Below are 27,890 nucleotides of genomic sequence, written 5' to 3'. Positions count from 1 at the left end.
GTTATCGTATTATTGCTTCAGTAGACTTGGCATACAGTGCACAAGTAGTATGGACCACTTTTTTATGCTTTTGTCATTTTGTTCCCCATTCCCTTTCATAGTGTATATTAAAGAGCTAGCCGAATTATTTTTATTTATATAAAACTTTGTGTACCCACAGAGAGCGTGTGCACAGCCCATGTTCTTCTAGAGCTACATTTTATACTGATGTAATAACCAATATTGGGGTAAAACAGAACAAATCTCACACTCACTGCTCTTGACTCTTTAGCTGCAATAAGCCATTTGAAAATGAACATCATTACAAAATAAAAAAAATCAACTGTATGTATAATTTAATTTTAATTAAGAAGACTTGACAACACTGATCAATTGAATCCCCGCAAAGGAGGAAATGAGGAAAAGCTTGTTAGAAGGTGCAGGTAAATAACATCTGGATTAACAGTGCATGTATATGTTCTGTAGTAATTTTATTATTGTTAAATGGGTCTTCGGCATGTCACAAAATGCTACATCCACAATGAGCATTAAGGCAAACTAATTTGTGATGCAAAAAAATTTGCTAATATTTATTTTTGTTCCTTGAACAGTTTGTAGTCCCTGTTTCAAACTACAGGAAAACAAAACAAAGAGTTTTAAAGCCAAAAGCATGTTGAGTGTCTTTTATTTCTATTTAATGAGAGGAAGAACTTAGAGGGGCAAAGAAGGTGGTATTGACAGAAGCTGTATTTGACAGTCTAGATGAAATTACCTCTTTGACAGAGCTGATGATGGAGGGACAGAGGTGCAGGAAATCATTCTTGCTGATTTGGTGTTTTTTTTTATTTTTTCAGAGCAAAAGTCAAGGCTAAAGACACTCAGTGGCTCCTATGGCTACATGTGTGTGACATGCCCCTGGCCACATGAGCATTAGTTCCTGCAGGCAACAGAAGAGCGGCCCTAACGTGCCGGATGCCGGCCAGACGGGGGTGAGGGGACACTGTTTATGAGCTCCAAATAGAAATACTGGCCTATTTGTCTTTAACCTCTCTCACATACTGTAATTTTCCAGTGTCTGGGGGCAGCTCTAATATCACCTGCCCTACAGGCCAATTAGAGCACAGGAAACAGCCTTTGCTTTACGAGCTGACGCAAGACAACATTTGCACTGAAAACACAATTAAAACAGCAGTGTTAACAATGATGCTGCTGGGCTAATGTACGGCACTGTGTAAGAAGTATGCATCTATCATATATCATGCCACATTAAGGGAACTTAGTAGGTGTATAAAAGGATACATCTGATTTCAATAAATCCAAAATAAATACACAAATATAAAGCAAAGTCAGCTTAGTGTTTCCTTTCAGACTGTTTTAAGTTGTCATGATGTGAACCATAAAATCACAACATTTTAAATGTGCTACATTTATGAATATTCACTGCCAGTAACATTTTCTTAATCAACATCATTGTCTTGTTTTCACTAAAAATGGAAAATGATTTTTCTAGACCAGAGTGAGTGAGTGAGTGTGTGTGTGAGTGTGTGTGTGTGTGTGTGTGTGTGAGACAGAGAGGAAAATCATTATTAAACAATAAACAAATTCTCTAATGGGATAATTATGGATATTGTAAGTGATATTGCAGCAGACTAACAGCTCACACTGAAATGTCTAGCAAGGGTTACATCAGGACACATAGAGAGCTTGGCTAAATCTTGCATAAACAATTACTGAAATATTCCTTAAATAATCTAGTTTCATAGTTATCATTACAGAATAGCACACCTGGCCACTGCCAAAAGATTATTACTTGATATTTTATATTAGAATGGCTGGAAACAATCCTTGATGCACGATGAGATAATTTGTGTAATTTCTACTTTTATTTTGTCTTATGGAATTTATTTCTATATAATATATAATATTTCTATATATAATATAATTATTTGGGCTGTCATTTAATTACCATTTTAAATCAAATTAATCACATGATATGCATATAATAAAATTTATTGCACGTTAATATTTACCTCCCCCAAATTAGTGTAATTTAATATAATAATTCAAATAAATATAATAAATAATACATATTCAAATTCATATAATTCAAATACATTACATCATACACATATATACAAATTATAGTGTAACAACATACTTTTATTTCCCCTCCTTCAAATCGACCCAAACTTGAATTTTATGGTAGTAAATAATTATGTTTAATGGTTAACGTAAAGAATAAACAAGTGGTGCATCCCAAACCGCACACTTCTGCACTATTCTATGTAATTTTGTAGTGTAAGTAGTGCGACACACCCCATGCTGTGTGAATATGTATTCTGTTTAAGATATAAGTGTTGAACTGAGGTTGGCTAATGCGCTAAAGCTAGCGGCAACACATCACATGCATTTGAAACGTCAATTCAGTCAGCTGTTAAATGGCGAATACTTATCTGTAGTAAACAAACTTGAAGTGTTCCATTTGGGATGATACTACACTTTGAAAATTCATACACTATATAGCTGAGTGTTCATTTGACAGTCACTTAGACATCTACTTAAGTTTCCTCAGAACAGAAAAATGTATCGAAAAGAGTATCTGCAAACGAGACTCAATTGACCGTTTGATTTGAATCTTAAAATCGAGAGAGTACACTGGTCGCTCGCACCCACTCCACTAAGTGTACTGATTCCCTTCTTATGGTACACGGATAAGGAGAGCATTATACAGGCCATGCTGAAAAAACATAATGTCACTTATGACAGCAATCACCTGCGGTTCTTTCAGGATGTATCTGTGGAGGTGCTGTGAAAAGAAGTTTGATACTGTGAGGAATGCAGAGTTATATGTATTCATACTTACGGATGTGAAAGAATCCTTGTCTACTTTTGCTTCAGTTTCCCACAAATGATGCCCATCTAGAAAGAAAGGGTTAAAAAAAAAAAAAAAACATTTAACCTATGACATATTTTCTTATCATTTCAACATCTATTTCTCTTATCAAATAACATTTGCAGCAATGACCCCTCAAAATCATATTGTTTAAATTGGCATGCCACACTTCAGTGATTTGATGAATGAGTATATGAGGCAGAGCACTGCTGCAGTACATGAGAGACTGTGAGCGGCCCCTCTGGAACATCACACTTCCACCTCAACATTCAACATGTAAACATGTTTGCAGCTCATGCCATTGTCTGCCTGCACCTCTCTCTCTCTCTTTCTCTCTCTCTCTCTCTCTCTCTCTCTCTCTCTCTCTCTCTCTCACACACACACACACACACACACACACACACACACACACACACACTACGTGTCTCTCTTGCTCTCAATTCAATTAACTTCAAGTAGTTTATTGGCATGGTCAGGGAGGTCATGCGTCAGTATCTCATTTTGAAGGCCATATTCACCACATTCTTTCAAGGACTCTTTAAGACACCAATTTTTTCCTTATTGTTTTATTGTAATCAGAAAATCGAATGGTCTTTATTTATGTTTTAGATCTTCTACTTTTGTAATTATGTCATTCTGGCTAGAGCTGTTTGTAGAATATGGTAATTACATCTTCATATTGAGGGTATTCCCGAATTTAGAATGAAAGTATGTATGATTGTATTTCTTTATGTGTAAATTGCAGTTGTTCAATAATCTCTCTTGTCTGATGAAAATGTTAAAGGAACATGCCCTTAGCTACTCTGAATTACTCTGTTAGGAATGTGAAAAATCACCATAACACCAGCTGCTTAAAAAAGTCTGCTTGCAAAAATCATTCAGAAGGGTCGCCACTTGACCTGATTGAAAATGTCTGTTTAGCTCCATAGCTCCGCTCTAGATCTTTTTTACTTTTATTGGTTTATTTGAAAAAAAAAAAGTGATATTCAACATCTGCTCGACCTCAGGGAAATGTTAAGGAGTTCTTGGACACTTTGGAAAATAAGTAATACTCAAACGGGGAAAATGGGTGCTAAATTATAATTAGTGTTTATTTACAAGTGGATGTGTGGGTGACTTTCATCTTTTACATTTGGAGGACTTTTAATTTGGACCTGACCTGGGTAGGGTTGCACAAGCTGTGTGTAAGTTCTCACATAAATTGGGACGTAAAGTTCACACTAAGGGCTTAGTAAATACTAGTTAGTTTTTAACTAAGTCAGTGCTTAATTTGGTTGCGCCACCTGTCCTTAAGGCAAGACTTAATTAGTAGGTCGTAAGCTGTCCATAAAGTAAAGCGTTCATATAATATGATGTTTACCTGTATTGATCCAATAAACAACCTTCAAATTTGTACAAAGAAGTGTTAAAAAGCTGTGAATTTCATCTCGCTACGGTTGATGTTCAAACCTTGTCTGCTTGTGTAACTGTCAGCAGTAATAAATGATATCCCCATTAAAATATGATACGTAATAAAAGTAGATTTAATAAATAGTATATTTGCCCCGTGTAAATAACAATATATAGGAACTGTATCTAAAATAATTAAGGGATGATAAATAAATGCTAATACAACAGGCTGGAAAAATAGACATTTATTCACTTTAATATCTTATATATTTCGTTTATGTTGACACTGGCGACGCACATTGAAAACTGCACCGTTTGAACGGTTTCATGCTGAAGAGATGCTTAAAAGTTTTTTTTCTCTCTCTTGTAAACAAGTGTAAATGTCAACATCATCATATATGTCGAAATGACCGATGCCTGTCACGCAAAACATGAGCACATTGATGTCATAAAATATCAGTCTGCTTTTTGATTCCATCTGTTACTCCTGGTAGGATGCTTCCGTAAATATTTAGTTAATACGTACGATTACGTCCTACCTTAGTTTAATGAGTTTAACCACTCAAGTATTTAGTAGTGAGTAAATTGTGAATTGGTGCCCATTTATGATATATATATATATATATATATATATATATATATATATATATATATATATATATATATATATATATATATATATATATATACTGTATATATGTATATAGATATATAGTTTTAACTTACGTATAGCTGGTGCATCTGGCCCCAGGACTCTGAGTGCGACAGTGTCCGTTTTAATCAAACATTTCTCTTAAAGAACCGCTATTGTCTGTTTATCCATTTATGTTTGACAATTTATGAAATCTATGCCTTATTTTGTGCAATGAGTCCTGGATGACTTATGCATGTTTAATACAGGAGAGGGTCTGTTTCACACGTGCTCCTCCTAATATGCAACGCTCTGTATTATGTGTTGGTATTAGGTATTTTTCTCCACTTTATCCAGTGGGGTACATTTATTTATTATGATTAGCTCCTCTTGGTATGACCTATTGTTTGGGGTCAAAGCTGGGGTGGAAGGGAGGATATTGAATTGTAATTTTTTTAGAAACAATTTCAGTGTTTAAAAATATGAAAAGTTCAAAATTTTGCCCATCAGATTTGCCCATTTCGTGGACTTATTTTAAATTTAAATTTGTTGGCAATTATTTTGCTATAATTTTTGATGCACAATTCAGCAATATTCGCTACATGGAATATTAAAGGGCTAGGAGGTGTGAATAAAAAAGAGAAGACCACGGTTGCCATGCTTCAGGAGACACTTATCAAATACTGAACATCGAAAACTGAACTGAGATTGGGTAAGGATAATAAAAGGATCCTGCACAACTAATAATAAAAAAGTGCACAATCATTTCAATCAGTATACATTTACCATTTATTTCAGAACACCAAATTAGGAAGATATGGAAGATGTGCTTTAGTCACGGGCTCAATATTTACACACCAAATAAAGATCCAATTTGTATCAAAAGTTATTATTTTATTCAATCAGTATTGTAAGGACATTGATGTCTGATCTGGGGATTTTAATTGTGTCAGATATAAAAAAAGGTTAATTCCACATTGACCACCCCTGCTAACCCAAGATCTTCTCTTGTGCTTAATGAGATTTGTAATTAGACCGGACTAACTGATGTCCTGAGAGAACTGAAGGCTGGAAGAAAGTAATATACATTTTATTCTAGCCCCCATAATTCTTATTCAAGAATAGTTTATATCTTCATTCATAATATTCAAAGTCTTTATTCTGTATTTTTCAGCCGAATTGGCTGAATTGTCCTGTTGTCCTGGGTTTGGAGGTTCAATTCTTCCTCGTTAACAGACTCAACATTCTCTAAAGCTGACGCCACACTAGCTGATTTTCCAGTGATTTTCAGGTGTGAATTTAATTAATAGGGGTATAAAATGCATCTATGCATCACGGTGCATCAATCTACCAGAGAAATTTCGATACATCGATTACATAAATTAAGAATTGATTATAATTACTACACTAATACCCAATGTGACAGTCTCATATTCCACAAGCCTTCTCACAACAGACACGGAGTGGAGCATGCAAGATTGAAGGGAAAGAAATAAAGAAAATGTATGCTGCCGAGTTCACACCACGAACCTAAATAAGATTAGATAGATAAGTGTCATTATTCAAAACTGTTTACATCTATCTGACCAAAGTAAGTCAATTGTTGTTGTCTTATATTATTATATGTCAATATTATGTTAATATTACTTTTGTATCTCAATAAAATGTGTAATTTCTCCATAAAACGGTTTAACCATCAGTAAAACTCTGCTTAAATAATGTGATTGATGGCAGACATTTGTTTGTGAAGGAGAACACTTACTCATTCATTCATTCTCTTTATAGTGAAGGCTACAGGGAAAAGAGAGCAATTTCAGTCTGTTCTGAAGGATCCAATTAGTTGATTACAGTCACCTGCGATTGGTAAATGACAAGCATCCGAAAAATTTTATCTTTTGCGCTGTGTGCCGCAAACAGTCCTGCATGAAAATGTGTCTGAATTCTCATAAACAAGCTTGACAAGCCTGATTTAAACCATTTTTCCCGAAACCATAGTACCAACGAACATTCGTAAACAGCATCGCAAAGTTGTGTGGTTAGAACTACAGCTCTTTTACCTGTGGTTAGAAGCATAGTTTCTTATTAGTTTTTCTTTGTGGATAACATTTAACTTCGCTGAGGCTTCTATATCTTTCATTACATATATATTTTTAGTTTTGTCAACACTTTGACCATGCTTACATGCATTTAAGAAAACGGTTTATTCCGGGGTTTTGCAGAAAGTGGCGTTCAGAAACGTCATGCAAACATGAATGCAGCCGTTGGGATTAAAAAGCTGTTAAGAGAAAGCGCTTTATCACACAAGGTTTCATAATACGGCTTTTATGTTTATGTTAACGCATAAGTGCGCATGTGTGTATATGGTCAAGTATGTTGGGGGAACACAGAAGTCTGATGTAGAGGGAAACCCCATTATTGCAGTGGTCTCATTACACAGTGCATGCAGCTTGCCTGTCTTCAGCAGACTTCATGCATTAAACGGCTTTCTGGTGGAGAGGTAAATGAGCTTTTACAATTTAATATTGTGGAAGATAGGTCACTTGTTCATTGGAAAGGAGGACGCGGAACCAGGTTGTCAACCAAAAATACTTTTAATAAACAAAACACAACATAAAACTGCTTTTCAGCATAACCTAAACACATGCTGACACACACACACAGATTTTTGCATGTCTCTCTCTGTCTCTGGAGTCTCCGGCTCCTCCTTATCTCTCTCCCGCTGATTGGGGCAACTCAGCGCCAGGCATCCATCGTTACGGCCCATACACGCCCTTCTCCTTGTCACATTCCCCCAACGCCTGACCTACTCCACACTCCCCCTCTTGCCCCTTCGGCCATTCCACCACTGGCTGGTCTTACCTACCACCTGGGAACCTGAGTAGGATAAGCGGGTGGGGAGAGAGAAAGAGAGCAGGAGAGAGAGGGAAAACCCGAGAGAGAGAGAGGGAGGGGAAAAAAACTCTGGTTCCCGACCATGCCGCCATTTGGTCCTCAGCCAGCTGTGCAGTGATCCTCCGTGGCACTGGGCGATGGCACTGGACTTCACCTCCTGGCGGAAGGCAGCGGCCTCCTCCGCCTTCTAGCGAACCGCTCCAGTACCACCGGATCGTGTATCCTTTCTTCACAATACTCTGTCAGTGGCGAGGGCTCTCTGACGGCGCGTCTCCCTCCAATCCAGGGTTTAGGCACCACTGTGGCAGACAGGTCTCTTGTTCATCAGAAAGGTGGAAGCGGGAACTGGGTTATCAACCAAAAATCACTCCTTGGTCTGGTACCCCACTATCTCTATATAGTACCGTTATATCCCGACTCTCTATCCAGAATCCTCTCTGTTTCCAGATCGTGACTCTCTTCTATGGGTACCACACAACATAGTGCTTGTAACAATCCACCACTTTGTATCTGCAAGTGTTTCATACCTCCGGCCGAAGAAAGCAAGATATCAGCAAAACAGTATTTCATGTGTGACACCCTCGGACAAAATCCAGTTGTTTGGAATCTGCTAGTGTGGCGCCGGCATAACATTAACTGTTAAATGTGAATTCATGATAACTCATTTAGAATGTAATGCATGTTATACATGAGCATATATTAACGTAATTAACCTTGTTATTAAGTGTTACCAATAATACCCCCATCATGGTATTGATAATCCGGATAAATTTGAAAATGGCATTTTCGCTCTCACTCTCAGTCCATACCACCGTTTTCAGGCATTTTCCAAAAGTTGCTCTTCCATGCTGAAAACCTTTTTTTATTATTACTGCACATGCAAAAAATCACCGTTGCATGTACGATGTGAAATGCAATTGTTCTTGTGTTCCGTCGCCAGACACGAGTAAACTTTATCCAGTAAACTAGTTAATAATAAAGTGTTTCTTAATAATCTATACATTTATATGAAATAATGTGTAGTTAGAGGTTTGTGTCTTTACATATTAAAGAGCACACCCAATTAGTTCCACACAATAATGTGAATATATTATAAACTGATTATGCAAAACAACAACACTGGTATCGGATCGGGATCGGCCGATACTGAGATTTCTTATATCGGAATCAGATCGGAAGAGAAAAAGTGGTGCATCCCTAATTTTGAATTCATAACATTTTTATATTATAAAACATATTAAATAACGGTGAAATTTAAGTGATGCGCTGGAGAGAAACAACTCTCTGTCAATGCAACTTGACACAGCAACAACTCCACATTAAACTGTATGCTAAATATGATCTTCTTTGAAATGTTTATAGAAGTGCTCATGTGTGCTGGACAACTTGAGTCATGTTTTTCCACTTCAACTTGTCTCCGCTGTTTTTCACGAGTTTCATAATGCAACACATTTTTCACTTGGCTGTTAAGTGGCATCACTGACGGGCTTCTCCGTGCTTCCTGGAAATATCAAAATAATCAATTAGTTCTACTGAACTAATTCATTGTCGATGATTTCCATTGTCAATAATTATCGATTTTAGTGATTAGTTGTTTCATCCTTACATATTAGGCAGTCTGAGGCTGACCAGAAACTATACCGACTGCCTTTACTCGCACATTATATATTATTCAAAGACGTGGTAGCACAACACAGACTATCACCTCACGCTTGCACTTTAGCCTCGCCCTCGCCCCGCACCTCGCAACTCAAACCCACCACTTAGCGCAAAATGCTGTAATTTTAAAAAGAACATTATTAACATTACTTAATTTTGTTCAAACTGGTGACGATTTAGAAAAAATACTGTGTTTGATCAGAACGAACCAAAAAAGCATTTTGTTTTTAGTCCCTGATTAGAAGTACAGCATTTTATCTGTACCATATTGCTTATAGATATTATATATTGTTCTTATGTCAAACACTGCGATCTTCAGTAGTTTCCATAAGTTCCATAAAAAACACCTAACTGAGCAAAAATTAAGTTTAATTATCAGTTGGTTGTTCTGTTTTTACATACATTCTTGGCTTTGGCAACATGGTATTGTTTACAGTTGTGCCAGTAAAGCCACTGAATTGCTCTGAATGGAATGGAATGAGCTGAGACTGACAAACTGTGATGTTGAGCGTAGTGTGCTTAGTCTGAAATGTAACATAATTTTTTTTTATGACTGATGTATCAGTGGAATCCTCCTGGAACAGATGTCGTTTCCTCTGACATGTCAAAACACAAACAAACTCTATACTGTATACAAAAGCCTGGGCATGATGCACTGACACCTGAAAAGAAAATGTAATTACTGTTCTCTAGATATCAATGTTTCTCAAGCAGCGTGTCAGTTTGCCTGATCGTTCTACAGAGTCTCATGAGGACAGACAGAGTGGAAGCAAACATGGAGAGAGGCACTGGGGGAATACAGCAGCTCTCTGATTTCACAAAACAATTACCTTCACATAACATCCTTCTCATATCTCGACAACACAGTCTGAGCTGAAAGCCACATTCCATGAGGATGGTACAAAATTCTTCCCATTAAATTATCACTAAAAGGAGGTGTTGAAAACCCCTTCATCTGGTGAATATATAGGCGATAAATACAACAATTTCATCTGGCGAATTCTTCTATGTAGTGCCCCATGGAGCCAAGTCTCTGTTACTGTTTATGGACTAATGCATGATTATCAATACAAAGTCTGGTTATTATTAGGATTTTTGTTGCCCCTAGTCACAATATGAAAAGACTACAACAAAACTATTTTAAAACCTCTCAGCAGATTATTTGGTTATTGGCTTTTTCAACCACCTTATTTCTCAATATCTACAAAATTCAATATCAGTTCACCTCTAGTTCTTATCATTAACAAAAACCAAAAGATTTCCTATCCCTACCCTAACCCTGACATCACAATGTAAACTAACATTCATAATCAGAAAAATTTAAACTAAACTATAATACACTTTCAAAACAAGACTCCGAAAATAAAATAAAAATTACCACAAATACATTTTGGTTTTTGATACTTTATATATTATAAAATCTAAAACATTTACAACCTGCCTTCATTAAACATGAAATTAAACCTGGTGTGTATGAACAGCACATGTGTTCAAGTGTCATTTCAGTGCAACTTCCCAAAACAAAGCAGACGTATACGTCACAAGATGAAGTCATTAAAGACAGAGCTCCACAGACAGACCTGAAAGAGCTGATGAGCGAGGAAATACAAAAGAGGGTTAGACAGGCCCAATAACCTCGAGACAGACAAAAAGATGGAGAAAAAGATGGGAGTTTTGGGGAGTCACTGAACAGACAGGAAATTTCAGCATTTGTTAAAATATCTGTGGTAAAATATGGTGTCTGAATTAACACCATTTGTGGTCTGGCAAAGTCTTCTGTCTTAAAACAAGGACCAGAGAAACATAGAAAGGGAAAAGACGAGAGAAAGAGTGAGCTTTACCTTGAGCTTTCTCCACAAACATCACCTTGGAGACTGGCAGGAAGTTATGTCCTCTCAGAAGAATCGTCCGGCCTCCTGAGGAAGGGCAGCAGTCTAAACTGTGTTTCTCCAGCAGGGGCAGCTCCTGTGCCGAGCGCTGCGCTACAAACAACCAAAAACAGTCAAAGAGAAACCCCAGCTCACCCAACCCAATCCCCATCAGTCCCTGGGTCTAATGTATAAACCTTGTACAGGTTTCATCCTTAGACCAGAAACATACTTCAAACAAACTCTGATGCAAATACTTGGCCAAGACATTCTAAGTGAGTCGTCCCACAGAACATACTTACATTTACATAAATGTTTGCACTGCCGCCTGCAATTTTTCACACTCAAATATAAACGTACACCATTCACACACACACTGTAGACTAATTAATAAAAATTGGGTCTATTTTTTTTTTCTTTCAGAAAACTCCCAAAAAAATTTTCACAAATAATATTGCATGTGTTTATAATCTTATGATAAACACAAAGTTTTTTCTTTTGGAAGACTTTCAAACTGTGGTATTAGGGCAAAAAAATAAAAATAATAATAACTATAAAGTCACATTCCTGAGAATAAGAGCTTTCATTTGATATATGACTTGACCATTTAAGTGACATGTGAAAAACTACAAAAGTAAAAATGTGTATATGCATAAAAAATAAATGTATGTAGGACTGTATACAGTATGCCACATTTGTGAAGATGCAATTCACCAGGAAACCTGTTCAGAGAGCACAAACACAAGCTGACTGGTTGGCTGCCATGAAACTTCCAGGAAACGCAAGGTTTTATCTACAAGCACAAGTAACTAGCCACATGATATGGTTTCATTTGTTAGGTTCTTGGAAAATCTTTAAAAGATATTCCTAGTTTTGTTTAAGGCACTTAGCAAGAAAACGACTCGGTTACTAACGTAACCTCAGTTCCCTGAGAGGAGGGAACGAGTATTGCGTAAGTAGCTTACGCTATGGAAAAACTCAGTTTCTCGAGAAATATTTAAGTCTTTATGTAAAACGCATTGCAGCTGCACAGCAGACAGCAGCTCGGTCATTGGCTGTGCTGCGGCAACTTGCTCGAACCAATGACGGGGCGACTCTGAACGCGCGACCAATGAGCGCGCTTCATGCCCGCGCGCTCAGAGCCTGCCAAGATTGGCGTGGCTAAGGCTATATATTAGGCGCCCCATCATGAGAGTTCTTTAAGTTCAATCGACTGAAGCGACTGACCAAGCACAAGCACGGCAGCTTACGCAATACTCGTTCCCTCCTCTCGGGGAACCGAGGTTACGTTAGTAACTGAGTCGTTCCCTTTCGAGAGGTCTCTCCTATTGCGTAAGTAGCTTACGCTATGGGAACACCATGCAAAACGCTGTGCGTGCTGACTTCGCTCTAAAAAGCCAGAGGCAGATGCCTGAGCCTTAAAGCAAAGTGATTATTCAACGAGCCGGCCAACGGCGAGCTATATAATGGGATAATACAGAGCGCCTTTACCCAAGGTGGCCCATGGTGGGGCGCTCATTGTAAAAACACACGCACATATCTTATGTACTGATTTTTCTATTTACTGATATGCATAAAAAACTCCCTAAGTCAGTCAGAGACGGACCTTATAAGGGAGGAGACAATGCTCAGTATATATGTACTCCAGTCCATACTACAGTCAGGCTGATAGAATGTTGGAATGCAATGAGGGGACCTGTAGGATATAAAACCTGATAAATGTCGAAGGCGAGGCCCAGCCTGCCACCGCACAAATATCCTCAATGGGTATCCCACTCGACCACGCCCACGAGGAGGCCATGCTCCTCGTAGAGTGAGCTCTGACGCCTAAGGGGCATTGAAGGCCCTTGGCTTCATGAGCCAGCGCTATAGCATCTACTATCCAGTGCGATATTCTTTGCTTTGAAACTGCGAGACCTTTAGTGCGGCCGCCAAAGCATACGAATAACTATTCCGTCTGTCTGAACGGGGCAGAACGTTCCAAGTATACTCTGAGCGCCCTGACCGGGCAGAGTAAATTAGCGTCGATTTCGTCTGCTGAAGACGATAGCGCTGCCAGAGATATCACCTGTACTCTGAAGGGTGTGGAGAGCACTTTAGGAATATACCCGTGCTTTGGCCTAAGGACAACTCTGCAGTCGTTAGGTCCAAATTCCAGGCAAGCAGCGCTTGATGACAGCGCGTTTCTTAGGAAACGAATGATTAGGTCGTTTTTCCCTAATGAGCGTCCTTTATCAGGATTGTGTGACGCCGCTATGGCTTTGAGCGTGGAGGGTGTGCGGCCCGCCTCCAGCAGCTCTTGCAAAAAGGCGAGTACACTTGGTATCTCACACGATTTGGGGTTCAAGCTCTTGGTATCACACCAGTCACTGAACACTTTCCACTTTTGAGCATATAAGCGCCTCGTAGAGGGCGCTCGTGCCTCAGTGATGGTTCTCAACACTCCGCTGGGGAGGTTCTCTGGAACCCGTTGAGGGGCCATGCATGAAGGGCCCACAGATCGGGCGGGGATGAAGAATCATCCCGTTGGCCTGCCTGAGGAGGTCCAGCCTCAACGGAATCGGCCATGGGGCAGATTGCATCATCTGCATCAATTCTGGAAACCACGTCTGGTTCTTCCAGAGTGGGGCTACCAGGAGCACTGCACATTTCACCTCCCTGATCCGACTGATGACCTGAGGTAGCATCGCGATCGGGGGAAAAGCATACAAGGGGCGGCTCGGCCAGACTTGGGCGAGCGTGTCCGTGCTCTTTGAGAAGAAAAGAGGGCAGTGCGCATTTTCCCTGGAGGCGAAGAGGTCGACCTCTGCTTCGCCAAAGGTTTGCCATAACCACTGGACCGTCAGGGGGTGGAGAGACCATTCTCCTGGGAGAACCTTGTCTCTGGACAGCATGTCCGCTCCCTGGTTCAGGATGCCTGGCACATGCGCTGCTCTCAGCGAGCGCAGGTTGTGCTGTGACCATAAGATGAGCTCCCTGGCCATAGAGTGCAGGGAGCTCGACCTGAGTCCACCCTGGCGATTTATATACGACACTACCGTCATGTTGTCCGTTCGGACCAGGACGTGTTCATTTTTCAGGTACGGAAGCAGGGCTCTGAGAGCCAAGGCGACTGCTTTCATTTCCAGACAGTTTATATGTAGGCGCTTTTTCGGGTTTGACCAAAAACCGGAGACAGGCCTGCCCTCGTAAAGGGCCCCCCATCCTATTTTGGAGGCATCTGTCATGATCATTTTTCTCCTTGTGTTCACGCCCAGACTCACGCCGGTTTGATACCAGTCGACGGCCTTCCAGGGCGTCAGGGCTTTTATACAGCCGTGATTCGCTCTGATTAAAAAGTGGCCCGAGCGCCACGCATGAGTGGGGACACGGCTCTTGAGCCAGCGTTGGAGAGGACGCCTGTGCAACAATCCTAGCTGGAGTACAGCTGATGCAGAGGCCGTGAGACTGAGCATCCTTTGAAATCGTTTGACGGGGGCGTGCGCGCCCGCTCTGAATGATGTTGCAAGGCGCCGAATAGCGAGCGCACGCTCTGATGAGAGGCGCGCCGTCATCTGTACTGAGTCTAGCACTATTCCCAGAAAAGAGATATTCTGGCTGGGGGATAGCACGCTCTTTGCAAAATTGATTCTCAGACCCAGACATTCTAGATGACTGATAATCCAAGATTTGTGCGTCGTTAACTGACTCTCTGATTGTGCTAGGATTAGCCAATCGTCGAGGTAATTCAGTATTCGCACTCCCGCTGTCTCAGGGGAAAGTGCTGCGTCCATACATTTCATGAATGTACGGGGGCCAATGATAGGCCAAATGGTAGTACTGTGTACTGGTATGACTGTCCCTCAGCGAATCTCAGAAATGGCCTGTGATGAGGCGCTATCGGAATGTGAAAGTAGGCGTCTTTCAAATCCACTGATAGAAACCAATCCCCGGGGCGAACTTGCGCGAGGATATGTTTGGTCGTTAACATTCTGAACGAGCGAATCATTAAAGCTTTGTTCAGATGTCTGAGATCTAGAATGGGTCGGAGGCCACCGTCCTTTTTTGGGACGAGAAAGTAGTGGCTGTAAAAACCCGCCTCGCTCATAGAGGGAGGAACAATTTCTATAGCGCTCTTCTCTATCAGTTTGAGCACCTCGGTGCGTAGAACATGTGAAACATCTTTCCTCACTTTCGTCTCGACCACCGCTGAAAAGCGGGGTGGTCTGCAAGCGAATTGAAGCGAGTAACCGTGTTTTATTATGTTCAAAACCCATTTCGGCATGTCTGGGATTTTTCCCAGGCTTTTGCTCGCACAGATATGGGCTGAATGCTGGCTGGGGGCGTGTCGCAGTGACGTATGGACCCTGCCGGCGAATTGCCTTGTGTTAACACTGAGCTTACAGCTCTCAGAGGCGCTGAGGCGCTGAGCAGCTTTGTTGAGTGCCGAGTGCAGGGGTGCGTGTGAGATTACAGGCACGCACGCTATCTCCGTAATGCTCGCAGCATGAGCTGAGAAATGTTTGAAACTGTATAGACAGTGTTTACGGGTGGGGGTGCATACATTGTGATAGGCATGTTTTACACGTTTTGTAGAGAGTGGTCCGGCTTTTGCGAGACACGCACTCTCTCTCTTTCTTCCTATGGCTAGGAAGGCTTACGAGGCTCCGGGTTCAGCACGATCTTGGGCCGAGGTCCCCGTCGCTCAGGCGGCTGTTTTCGGTTAGCAGAAACCGAGCAGCGTCGAGCGTCCGTTTCAGGTCTGGGCTGGGAGATGGGAGGCGCCGCCCTGGCTCGCTGCTGCAGCTGAGGCGGTCTCTGGTGGCTCTGTGACGAGCTGGAGCGCTTAGGCAGGAAGTGACGCATAGCCTGCGAATTATTCTGGGCTTCAGTGAAGCGTTCAGCAAACTCTTTTAGCTGGTGCCCCTGCTCGTGTCCGCTAGTGTCGGATGCAGTCGTCGGATGCAGCGTCAATGGAAAGGCTGTCATCCTTTTCACCGTTGGCCCCTGACGCGCCGAACGAGACGAGACCCAGCGATCCGGAGGGGTGCTGGTCTGCCTGCGTGAATTGAACCGGCGGCAGGGAGCCCTCGGGTGGTGGTGAAGCCCGCCAGAGCACGCGGTCACTGAAGTCCGCGTGCTCTGGCGGCCTCCGTGAGCGGCGCTTTTTCTTGCGTGGCTCGAACAGAGGGGATGGCAGCACGGTGGTAGCAGGCTCGTTCACGGCAAAGGCGGCAAAGCGAGCGCGCAGCTCGGTGAGGCCCAGGGAGTCACATTCGGGGCATCCGCCTCGAGTGAGAGCAGCTTCTGCGTGGTCAGGTCCCAGGCAGCGAGCGCAGATAATGTGACGGTCCCCGTCAGGAAGAGGGCCTCTGCACGAGGCGCAGGTCGAAGGCATTTTAAACAACGCCTCGAATTTGCTCTTTACTAAGGACAAAAAGCGTCGCAGAGGCGAACACTTGAAAAGTTATTGCTTAGTAAAGGATATAAGGTGATGCACGCCGGATGGCGTAGCAGAAGGCTTTGAAGACGGCTGAAGGCGCCGGCGTCCTCATAGCAGTCCTGCTGTAGGCTTGTCGACGGCGGGCGAAAAGACTCCAATAATCCAGAGGATCCAGCGAAGAGAAGGTCTTTGCTGAAGGAGATTAAATCTAAAGAACTCTCATGACGGGGCGCCTAATATATAGCCTTAGCCACGGCAATCTTGTCAGGCAATGAGCGCGCAGGCCTGAAGCGTGCTCATTGGTCGCGCGTTCAGAGTCGCCCCGTCATTGGTTCGAGCAAGTTGCCGCAGCACAGCCAATGACCGAGCTGCCTCGCTCATTGCTGTCTGCTGTGCAGCTGCAATGCGTTTTACATAAAGACTTCAATATTTCTCGAGAAACGGAGTTTTCCCATAGCGTAAGCTACTTACGCAATAGGAGAGACCTCTCGAAAGGGAACTAGATGTAGAACTGCTATGTTTGCAGCATTGTGTTTAACATAATGTTAAACAAAGTCTAGACAAATGTATTAATTTCTACAAACTCTGATGATGATTACATATGACTTTTCTTTCGAAGTAGCAGATTAAACTAGAATGTGGTCAAGACTGGGCAACACTAGGTTGAGTTCAGGACAGGAAGTGGACACAGTGTACTCACAGCACTCAATGGGGCTGGATGCCGTTTGAAGAGACACTGTGCTCCCGTTGGGTTGACTGATGTGGACACGAAACACCATCCTCACACAAGTGTTCTTGCGACCGATGTCTGTTTCTCCCTTCCGCAGCTCGATGTCTGAGTTACGCAGTTTCAAAATGCCTGCGCAGTCAATTCTGTGGTTGCAGACATAAAAAAGACAGATCTGGCATTTGAATATAACTTTACAAATGGAGGCTCCCGTGAAAAGAAGAAGATATTTCTCCAAACGTTTTAGTAATACTGGAAAAAAATAAAATAGCTTATGATTACTGTTCATATACTAATACAGTCTATGTGACTTGATCTATCATTTTAAATCACCTTGAGATGTAAGACAGAGACACATTTTAAAAAAGAAAGTCAGCATTCTAATGTTTTAATTATAATTATTCAAAAATGTTGGCCACCAGTGTAAATTTTCATTTGTCCCTTCAGCCATCTCCTTGCTCAATTCCAAAAAAGGAAGATGTAGTACTTCTGCCCTATTTATGATTTACTGATTTGCTTAATTTCTGTGTTTTATTTTATTAATTGAATGTTATTTTATTGCATGTTTTATGTCAATTAATTGCCCGCTGGGCAAATTAAGTTCAAAAGTTGAAGTTGAAAGTAGTCAGCTTGCTTAAGATAATGGAATTTTGTTCAAATCTATTTTCTTTGTGTAACAAATATAAAATGTGCATAAAATGGTTACTGATATACATAAATCTTTATGACCAAAAGTAATAACAAGGCAGCAGCAGAATAATGAATAAAACCATCTTTCACCACAGACACCATACTATCCTCCGCCATGTTAAAAATCTACGTCTCCTCCCAACGTGGAAATTTGAGTATCAAAATTATCTCCAAGGTTTCCAAGGGGTTGGGGGGGGGGCACAGTGTATTTTTATTGTATACTGTCTTCTTATTTTGTGTATACTGTATATTGTATATTATTAGGTGTATATTGTGTTGTGTAACAAGATGTGTAAACTGTGTTATGTGTAATTCAGATGTTTATTGTAATTGTCATATTGCTCTGTTGCTTGGAACTGCACCAAAGACTTTCACCCACTGTTGCACTTGCGTATATGGTTGAGTGACAATAAAGGGATTTGATCTTTGTCATTGCTCTAGGAAGGGCCTCTACTGTTGAAAATCATGTCATCATGTGCCCTGATGTAATTACTACAGTGATTAACAATACATTATTAAGTGAAAAGCACATTTTTCAAGTTTCAGAAGGTTAAAATATCAAGTGTATTATTTAATAATATAAATGGCAGTAATGCACCATCAAATATAAAGGCATCAAAATTACATCCCATAAAGCCTGAAACGTGGTTATTATTTATTTTTTTTACAGTGTAATAGATATACACTGCCGGACAAAAGTTTGGAATAATGGACAGATTTTTCTGTTTCGGAAGGAAATTGGTACTTTAATTCACCAAAGTGGCTTTCAACTGATCACAAAATATAGTCAGGACATTACTGATGTAAAAAACAGCACATCACTATTTTAAATCACATCACTATTATTTTTGATCAAATAAAAAGGCACCATATCCTGCAGCCATCACATCAAAACCTTATCCTTGGCGTGGACTGAATTGTCACCTGAGTATCTGGACAAACTGACAGCTAGAATGCAAAGGATCTGCAAAGCTGTCATTGCTGCACATGGACATGTAATAGTAATTTTTCAAGTTATTATTGTTCTGACTATTCATTGTGACCACTTTGGTGAATAAAAGTACCAATTTATTTCCATAAGGGCAAAATCTCTCTTTACTAAAGGAACTCTATAGAGGGTGCCTGATAAGCTGTGTTCCACTTCACTTTGAACATCCACTCACAAACTTTCCTTATGCATTTCCCCTCTGGGAAATCCCTGATGCCATTTTGCAAGTCTGATCCACTTCGTTCCACACTCTCGGCCCGCCCACACCCTCCTCCTTGTCACAGTGAGTGAGGGAAGTTTCTGCTGACAGAAACTCAACCCCTTGATTTTGAGGCAGATTATTTTAAGGGGATGGAAGTCGGATGGAGCGCCCACATTTCCGGAGTGGTGTGCGGAGATGGGGAGGGTGGCAGCTTTCGAGGAGTTGTCAAGCAGATGGCTGGGGTTTTGGGATTTGTTTGACAGGAAATGGGGCAATTATTTAGTGTTTTTGGGGGACTCTCAAAACAGGCAGTCATTCATTCTACTACATCTCTTTGAGTCCTGTTAGTGAGAAAGTCTAATATCTAACCGACCATGTTGGAGTCTACACTGAAACAATCTGTGAGCTTCACAACTAGCAAGTGTGGTTGAATGGTATTCAAAGCTGAAGTAAAGTCTACAAGCATCAGCCGGACACGATTCCTACTAACCTCAAGGTGCTTCTATACAAAATTAAGCATGGTTAAGGTTGCATCCTGCACCCCCCCCCCCACTTCTAGTTCTATACACAAATTGCAACGGGTCAAAGAAATTATACTTTTTAACCTGTAGTTTTTGTGTTATCAATCTCTCAAATTATGTTAGAACTAGAGATGTCAAAGCACAGGCCAATAGTCAGCTTGCCTACTAAAATCATGGACATCAAATCTTGCAAGACACGTTCCAGTAAAAATTACTTGATTGAAATCTCTCTAGATTAAAATAGGAGCCCTAGGACACAGTGATTGTCGTTTCTACGTTACCTGTATGATTTGTACAGAGGCACTGTCCCTTTAACTGAAGAGGAAGACACTACGCATATAACAGTTGTGAAAACAATTTCCATTAGCTCCAACCATATGGAAATTAATACAGATTCCATTCTATTCTATTGCAAAAATACTGGAAATGGTTTCAACACCCTGCAACACTGTGAAGTCCATTGTAACAAAATGGAAAAGACATGGCTGAACAGATACTACAGAGTTCTGTGGCCATTCAATCACACTGAATAACTGGCCAAGAAGGGCTGGCAGAACACTCATAGAACTGCAGAGAATCTGTCCAGACAGCAACATTCTCCTTAGCATTTTTGGGTAGTTGGCTAATAGAAAGACAAAATTACGTTTGTAGATTGCAAGAAGCGATATGTCCATCTGTGGTTATTTTGTGGTAATGATTTGATGAAAGACTTGGCCTGAAACCAAAGGGCAATGTTTTGTGCAAATCAAAATACAGCCAAACATCCAGGTAACACCAGCCCATATGCCAAGATTCAGACAGCCATTTCAGTCAGAAATCTGTGTATTCATCTGCCAAGTAATGCAATGACAATTTAAACTTAAGTTTCTCTTATTAAAAAATGTCCGATGGAAAATGCCAGAAGATTTAGACTGTAATAACAACATGTCCACTGATTTTATGGCATGTATTGACCTGTTTCATTGATGTCATTTTCCCCCGCAGATGACATATTTGTGACCATCAGCGGAAAGATACAATGGCAGTGTATAGAAAATCACCCCAAAAATTATATCAAGAAAACATAAAAAATAGCTTTTGATCAATGCCAAGTCCCAGGAAAAGTTCATACAGGTCTGATAACATCACAAATATTGCCAAATTGAACTTTCGCTGACATTTAAAGATATTTTATTGACGATTCATCTCCATTCGCCAGCGAGTCTGATGTGTACACATGCCCACCGGTGCATCACCATAAAGATCTCTCATTCAGAAGTTACAAATGTTTTGTGTTGTTTTCTCGTCTGATTTAGTCACAGTTAAAAAAACATCTGTGATGAGCCCATCTGTATGAATATAAGAGCTTCTTTATTCTCCTGAAGAAGGATTTGTCGCAGTGCAGCACAATGAAGGTATATGGAATGTTGGTCACAAACATGGCTGTGCGGTCATACAGTGATGTCACATGAAACAAGACAATACATATAGTATATTGTATCAAAGGTTTATAGTGGAACTATATGGAAAGACTGGTGGAAAGAGACATCCATGGCCACCCAATGCTGTAACAGTGTGAAGAAGAATACAATGGGCAAAGACATTGGCCAGCAAATGAAGCACTCTTCTTCACTCTTCCCTTTACACCTGGCATTAACATGTGTTTTCAGCGACTGAACTGCAGTCGGAAAGCACTTGATCACATTCAATGCCAGGTGTAAATGTACTTGTGATGAAGAGGAGGGTGTCGGGCTAATCAGCTGGGGAGAGGGATAAATGCAGCGGAATGTGGCAGTTCGGGAGAGAGAGAGCCACACGCAGCTGCAGTATGTGCATTTGTGTTCTGTGTCTTTTTGTTTAGGTTTTCATGAAAAGTTTGACAGTTCAGCCGGTTCCACCTCCTGCTTTCCCAACCTTAACCTTATTACAGAACTGAAGATGCATTGTGATCGGATTGTCATTGATCACTGAAACCACATTCGGAAGTGGTAAGGGATTGATTCTGACCACATTCAAAGAAGGTGTAAATGTGAATGCATTTTGTTATCCAGATACAAGTACTTAAGTAATTCATTATGCAATGAGTATGCACTGTGTTCATCTGTTGTTAAAGTGCTGCCATTGCAACACAGTGAAGAACACAACAGACACTGCCGTCTTGCAATCTTGACACCCGATTTAATGATCTCTCCTCAGATGCCCACTCTCTCTCATGGGGCCCATTCTTCATACGCCGCTTAATACATCCGAGATGATATGGCATATTCTAGATCTTCTAATCGTCATAATTCCTCTCTAGCTTATTCTGTTCTTCAAAAGCATTAGTACATCTGATTTATACTGAGTTGTCTGAGATAATTGCACATTCCTGTGTATGTATCGATACTCGAAACCATGATCAACAATGCAGTGATTGCTGGCAACACGACAGACCAATGTTATGATGTCATAAACTTTAGTAAAAATATGAATATGATATAAATTAATTTGTTATTTGTATTTATATAACATTGTAAATATACTGTAGGCCTATATGGTAGTTAGATCCTACAAGATATTTCTATATTAATTTATGTATAGAGAGCCGTAATATTAATGTTAACACTGGCCAAACAGAAAGTAATCTTAAAAAAGGAAACACGGCCAAAGCTGCCAAAACCTGTGATTATATGTGAAACATTTTTTTATTATTATTTCAATGTACTTACCTACATGATTTTTACACATGAGAGGGCATAAAAGCTCTATTTAAAAGCTTGCATTCTTTCATGGCTGGAATTATTATGGGCTATTGTGTACACATTTCTAACGGCACAAATCGCTCTTTTTTTCGAATCAAGTTTTTTTTGCATATATGGAGCTGTAGATGGCCAAAGAACCAAGGTCAATGCTGACAGACAACCTTAAAGTTTATGCACAAAAACATTGTGAAACACTTTATGGGAAAAATATGAAGTGACTAAAGCGGTACCTCTAAATTAGCAAAATGAGATATACTTATTATTATCTATAATATTATTCATAAAATTATAATGATACTAAATTTATTATCACCTCTGCAGCAAAAGTCTGCTCTCATAAGAATAATATAGCAGCTTCCAGTATCGTGTCTAAAAGACTGCAATCGAATAAAGGTGCAATCGAATCCTGTTTAAGCTTGAGCTTACAGACCTGTTGCCATGACAGCAACTCTTCGAAGCAATTTTCTTCGAAGAACATAACAATACATGATCGGGTCAAATCGTCAACAACGAAATCCAGACAACTCCCTAATCAATATACAAAGTATGGCCCCTGGTCTGTTTATTCTTAGCATCATTTACTGTGGACATGCTTCAAAAGTAAAGAGAGATACTTTAAACTGTCAATGTGATGGAAAGCATTTGAAGTATCCATCAATGTTTTTAACTTTGATTTCGTACTTTTTCAAACTTGTCTTTCTATTAGTCTACTCTCCAAAGAAGTACTCTGGATGTCTGGACAGGGTTTCTGCAGCTCTGTGATTGTTTGGCCACTCATAAATCTATCTGATCAGTCCTTTTAAATCCAATCTCTACATTCACAGTGGAGACACATTGGACTGCAATGCTAAAGAATATCCAAATAATATCCAGATATGAAATGCATGTTCATGCCAAGTGTCAAGGGGGTCACACTCAGCATTGGTCCATCACAGCAGAAAAGAACCTATCATGACCCTACAAAGGCCTAGCAAACCTCTCAGCATACATGTTCCTGATCCAACCTGAATCTATATATACCTTTATAGATGTATTATTTTAGATTTACAAAATGTCCTCTATCACTAATGAGCTTTATGGTTTCTAATGAACTTTTCTTTCATCAGCAAACCCATCTCAGGCACTCTTCCAGTCCAACAGCTCAAATTAAGGAAAAATCCAGAACATAAATTTAGGCATAATCCTACTTGCCAAAAATGAATATCATGAATGGAAGGAACAGAGGAAATAACTTAGTAAAAATGTAGTGGTAAGAAGGTTAACCTTAGTTCAATATTTCACAGGACGACTCACTGCACTCACATGGCTCTCATGTTGTTCTCAGGCAGTAAAGGGATCTCCAGCATTTTGGTGTTCGACTGCAGAACCTCGTGACTGGCAGTGGAGACGGTTTTTCCGGTGATACGGTGGACCTGGTAGAAGGCGTGGGGTCGCAGTAGTCGGTCGTCTGCGGTCCCAATGAACAGCTGCAAGGTGAGAGGCTCCGTCTCCATATAGCCATAAAGCTGCAGAATGACAAAAAGTCCAGTCCCTTCAAGATCAAGACTTCTCACAATAAATATCATTTGGACAGAATTCAAGTGATTCAAGTCACACCTACTAATATGTACTGATGCTTATCCTACAGTAGCATATGTGTCTGGCAACCTTTTCAGCTGGCATACCCACAGAAAACAACACCTTTTGAGAAACCCGGTTCCTTGTGTCCTCATTCCCTCTTGCTGTGAAGTCTTTACACCAACTTTTAACTAAATGCTACACTTGTATTGTGTTTGACTTGTGTTAGACTTTGTTTTGCCTGTTGCACACTGTTCACTGTATAAAAACTGCCTTTAATTTTGAACCAGAATATTTTAAACTAGTAAGGTTAGCATAAAACACTTAATAAGCAGAAAGAAGAAAGGGTCGCTTTTCTTATCTTTATGGTCCTAATGTCATAAAATGTTACCTAAACTGTTTTACAGTTTAAAATAACAGCCATAATGCAAAATTATGCAAAGTGTTAAAAGCATATTTGTAGCAGAATAGTCGGTAATACACATTCATATTTTTAATAATAATGAATGTAAATTAACTAATACTTAATAAGTGTATTTAATGAATGTATTTGTACGAAATGCATAAAATCATTTACAGTTTACTGTTATATATTTGGCATCACCATTTCGAAATGACAGTAGCTGATGCTATGGGAAACTCCTCTCAGGAGTGAAAATCTCTGAACCCCTTTAAAATCATGGCAATCAATTGGCAGATGGGGCTTGATACCCCACCCCTGATGCATGCATCATCGTAGGCATTTAAACCAGAGCACAGCTCCATTTCATCATGATTTTTGGACTGAAGGGAAGACAGTGCTCTGTCCCTTAACAGCGAGAAATCAGTAGTGCAACAAGCTTGCACAGCGTTTTGTTCCCTCCTTTCAGGGTGTCAAGGATGTAACAAGACATTCCCTTTCAAGTCAGTTACTTTGACAATATGTATACCAGGGGTGAACAACCCTGCTCCTGGAGAGCTACCTTCCTGCAGAGTTTAGCTCCAACACACCTGCTTGTCATTTTCAAGAAATCCTAAAAACCTGGATAAGCTGGTTCAGGTGTGTTTGATTAGGGTTGGATCTAAACTCTGCAGGAAGGTAGCTCTCCTGGAGCAGGGTTGGTCACCCCTGATGTATAAACTTACACCATGTATCTAATTCACAAGCATGAGGCAATACCTAAAAGCCAGTAGAATAGTTAGAAAAAGACATTGAACTTTTGAACAACTCTTTCCACACGCTCACATGCTCTGCTCCATGTACATTTACTAATTGTGTCGATATGCCGCTAAGCAGAAGAATGCCTTCATGGAGGCTACTTTAAAAAAATAGCCTTGTTTTCACTGACCTATTCAGACCAGATTATTTTATATGGTGATGTGGAGTAATATAATAGCCTAATTGCCAGAGATTCTCTGTGATTTTAATCCTGTGTAAATCAGTTATGTCAGTAATTGTCTGGATTTTTTACGGGCTACACATTCCCACACCGGTAGATATAATAGCATATTTTACCTTTTAAACACCCAGTGAAAAGTACCCTTCTCTGATAATGCACTCTGTGAAATGGGCACACGAGAAATGTAGCGCATTCTGGGAGACCGCATTCTATAGGCCACAGCCCACCATCCTTCTTTTACTTTGTTTACTTTGGTACTTTCTGTGTCATGTAAGAGACAATGTAACTGTAAGCATAAAATCATGGTCATGCTGGTGGACAGAACGATGTCTAAGCAAGGCCTATGGGATGAAATTAGTCTCAAAATGCTTAACAAATGCATGCATAATTATCCGTCAATTTGATAAATGTTGCAAATGTGTCTGTCTTACAATACACAGACAAAAGCCTTTCAACTTGTGTCTGTGAAATTCCAAATTAAATATATGTGCTCGAATTTGTGAACACAAATGTTCCCTTTTGTATAAATGTATCACAATTCACTGTTCCCTTTACAAAAAGCTACACTTCTGATGCTGCGCTGAGAACACTTTGGGAACACCCTTTAGGTGTGAGCAGCTGTGAATATGTGTGCAACACGTCAATGAACATTGACCAGAATTTATAGCCTCTGCCGGTGTAATCATTGGATGCACCTACAGCAGGGCTATAAATAGACGCGTCTTCAGAGCTCTCTGTGTGTGTGTTTCACGAGCCTGTAAGAACTTTCTTTCCTCTGTTAGGAGTTAGAATTGGTTAGGCAGTGCGCAGAAGACCTTTCTCCTTTCCCTTTTCTTAAAAAAAAAAAAAAAAAGAAAAAGAATGATTGATAAACAAAGCAAGCTGTGTGTGTTCCCGTGTTTACGCTCTATGGCTGAAACGGACACACACCAGTTTTTGTTTTGTGTGTTTGGGGGAAGAGCATCCTGCTCTTGCGTTGCGGCAGAGGGGGTGCAGGCATTGTAATCTGTTTATAGTCAAAATGCTTCACATTCGTCTCGCTTACTCGCTTACAAGAGCCAGCTCCCACTTTTTCGTCGTGGGGCTCTTGCATGGATTTGGCTGAGAAGCGAGAGTGGGTCCGTCCCTATCGCTCGCTCTCTCCCCAGATCCAGCAGATCCTTCTCGTAAGCTTGAAGCGTGCCTCAGCGCCTCTTCGGTTCACACTGCACCTCTGTACGTTCGACGCACAATAATAAAGCGGCTAACAACAGACCCCCCCCAAATGCTCCAAACTAGAAGACAAATTTCTGTCTGGTGGCCAAAATAAATAAATAAAAGAGGGAAGGGAACACTATATCAGTCCCTTCCTTTCCTCTATGACCTCCATAACAAATATTGTCATTCATGGAAGAATCCTTATACTTCCCGTGTCTTCATGCCCTTGACGTTGATATATTCGACTATATATACCTTTATTTAACCAGAAGAAAACTTGTTGAGATTAAAAATCTCTTTTCCAAGAGTGTCCTGGCCAAGACAGGCAGCAGCACAAATAACAAAGTTACAGACATAAAAAAAAAAATAAAATAAAAAAATAAAAAAAACACTATGACTATAAAGACTAGACCTCCATAGACCTATCTGGGGGTTATATAGAATTCGATCACGATGCAGGCACAATTGTCTCCCGCTCGAATCATGTCCATTCAGAAAACCCTGAGCAAAGTCAGGCTAGGTCAAGGTTGCACTGTTCGTCAGTATCAACGAATACTAGGTCTCATGGCGGCTGCGTCCATGGTGATCCCTCTGCACATGAGACCGTTTCAACTGTGGCTAAAGCCAGGGGATTTCATCCAAGGGCCAGTCCCCTAAGGCAAATAAGGGTTACGTGCCGCATGCTTTGTTCCCTTTCTATGTGGTTCAGACCCCGGTTTCTTACCTTGGGTTCAACTCTAGGTGCATCTTGTCATCGCAGGTTGCTAACGACAGACGCCTCCCTGACGGGCTGTTTAGCGGCCTTAAGTGGTCGTCCAGCTCAAGGGGAATGGGAGGGTCGTCAGCTCGATTGACACATTAACTGTTTTGAGTTGATGGCTGTATTTCTGGTCCTGAAATACTTCCTCCAGAGGCTGCCATGTCTTGGTGCGGGTAGACAACACAGCGGTAGTCTCTTACATAAACCATCAAGGAGGTCTACGTTCACGCCAGCTCAACAGACTGGCACGGCAGATTCTCCTTTGGGCCCAGGGCAAGCTCCTGTTAATCAGAGCAGCTTATATCCCTGGATGCCTGAATTTACTGTCCAGACAGAAAATACCGACGGGGGAGTGGAAACTCCACCCCGAAGTAGTAAACAAATCTGGTTGAGATTTTACAAGAGCAGAAGTGGAC

The 27,890-nt window shown here is 40.7% G+C and overlaps 1 protein-coding gene across 2 annotated transcripts in view; it reads right to left on the bottom strand.

Annotated features, from left to right (window-relative positions):
- LOC127657562 (nuclear factor of activated T-cells, cytoplasmic 1-like) overlaps positions 1-27,890 on the bottom strand; it is a 116,314-nt gene that overhangs the window by 60,283 nt on the left and 28,141 nt on the right. For both annotated transcript variants that reach the window (XM_052146419.1, XM_052146420.1), the window contains exons 4-7: positions 23,884-24,086; positions 17,434-17,606; positions 11,285-11,425; positions 2,843-2,898 (exon numbers count right to left, since the gene is read on the bottom strand). In XM_052146419.1, the coding sequence (XP_052002379.1) occupies positions 2,843-2,898; positions 11,285-11,425; positions 17,434-17,606; positions 23,884-24,086 (573 nt within the window). The remainder of the gene's footprint in view (positions 1-2,842; positions 2,899-11,284; positions 11,426-17,433; positions 17,607-23,883; positions 24,087-27,890) is intronic.

The sequence above is a fragment of the Xyrauchen texanus genome, chromosome 17 (genome assembly GCF_025860055.1).
Source record: "Xyrauchen texanus isolate HMW12.3.18 chromosome 17, RBS_HiC_50CHRs, whole genome shotgun sequence".
NCBI classification, from domain to species: Eukaryota; Metazoa; Chordata; class Actinopteri; order Cypriniformes; family Catostomidae; genus Xyrauchen; species Xyrauchen texanus.
This window is presented reverse-complemented; position numbering and strand designations above follow the sequence as displayed.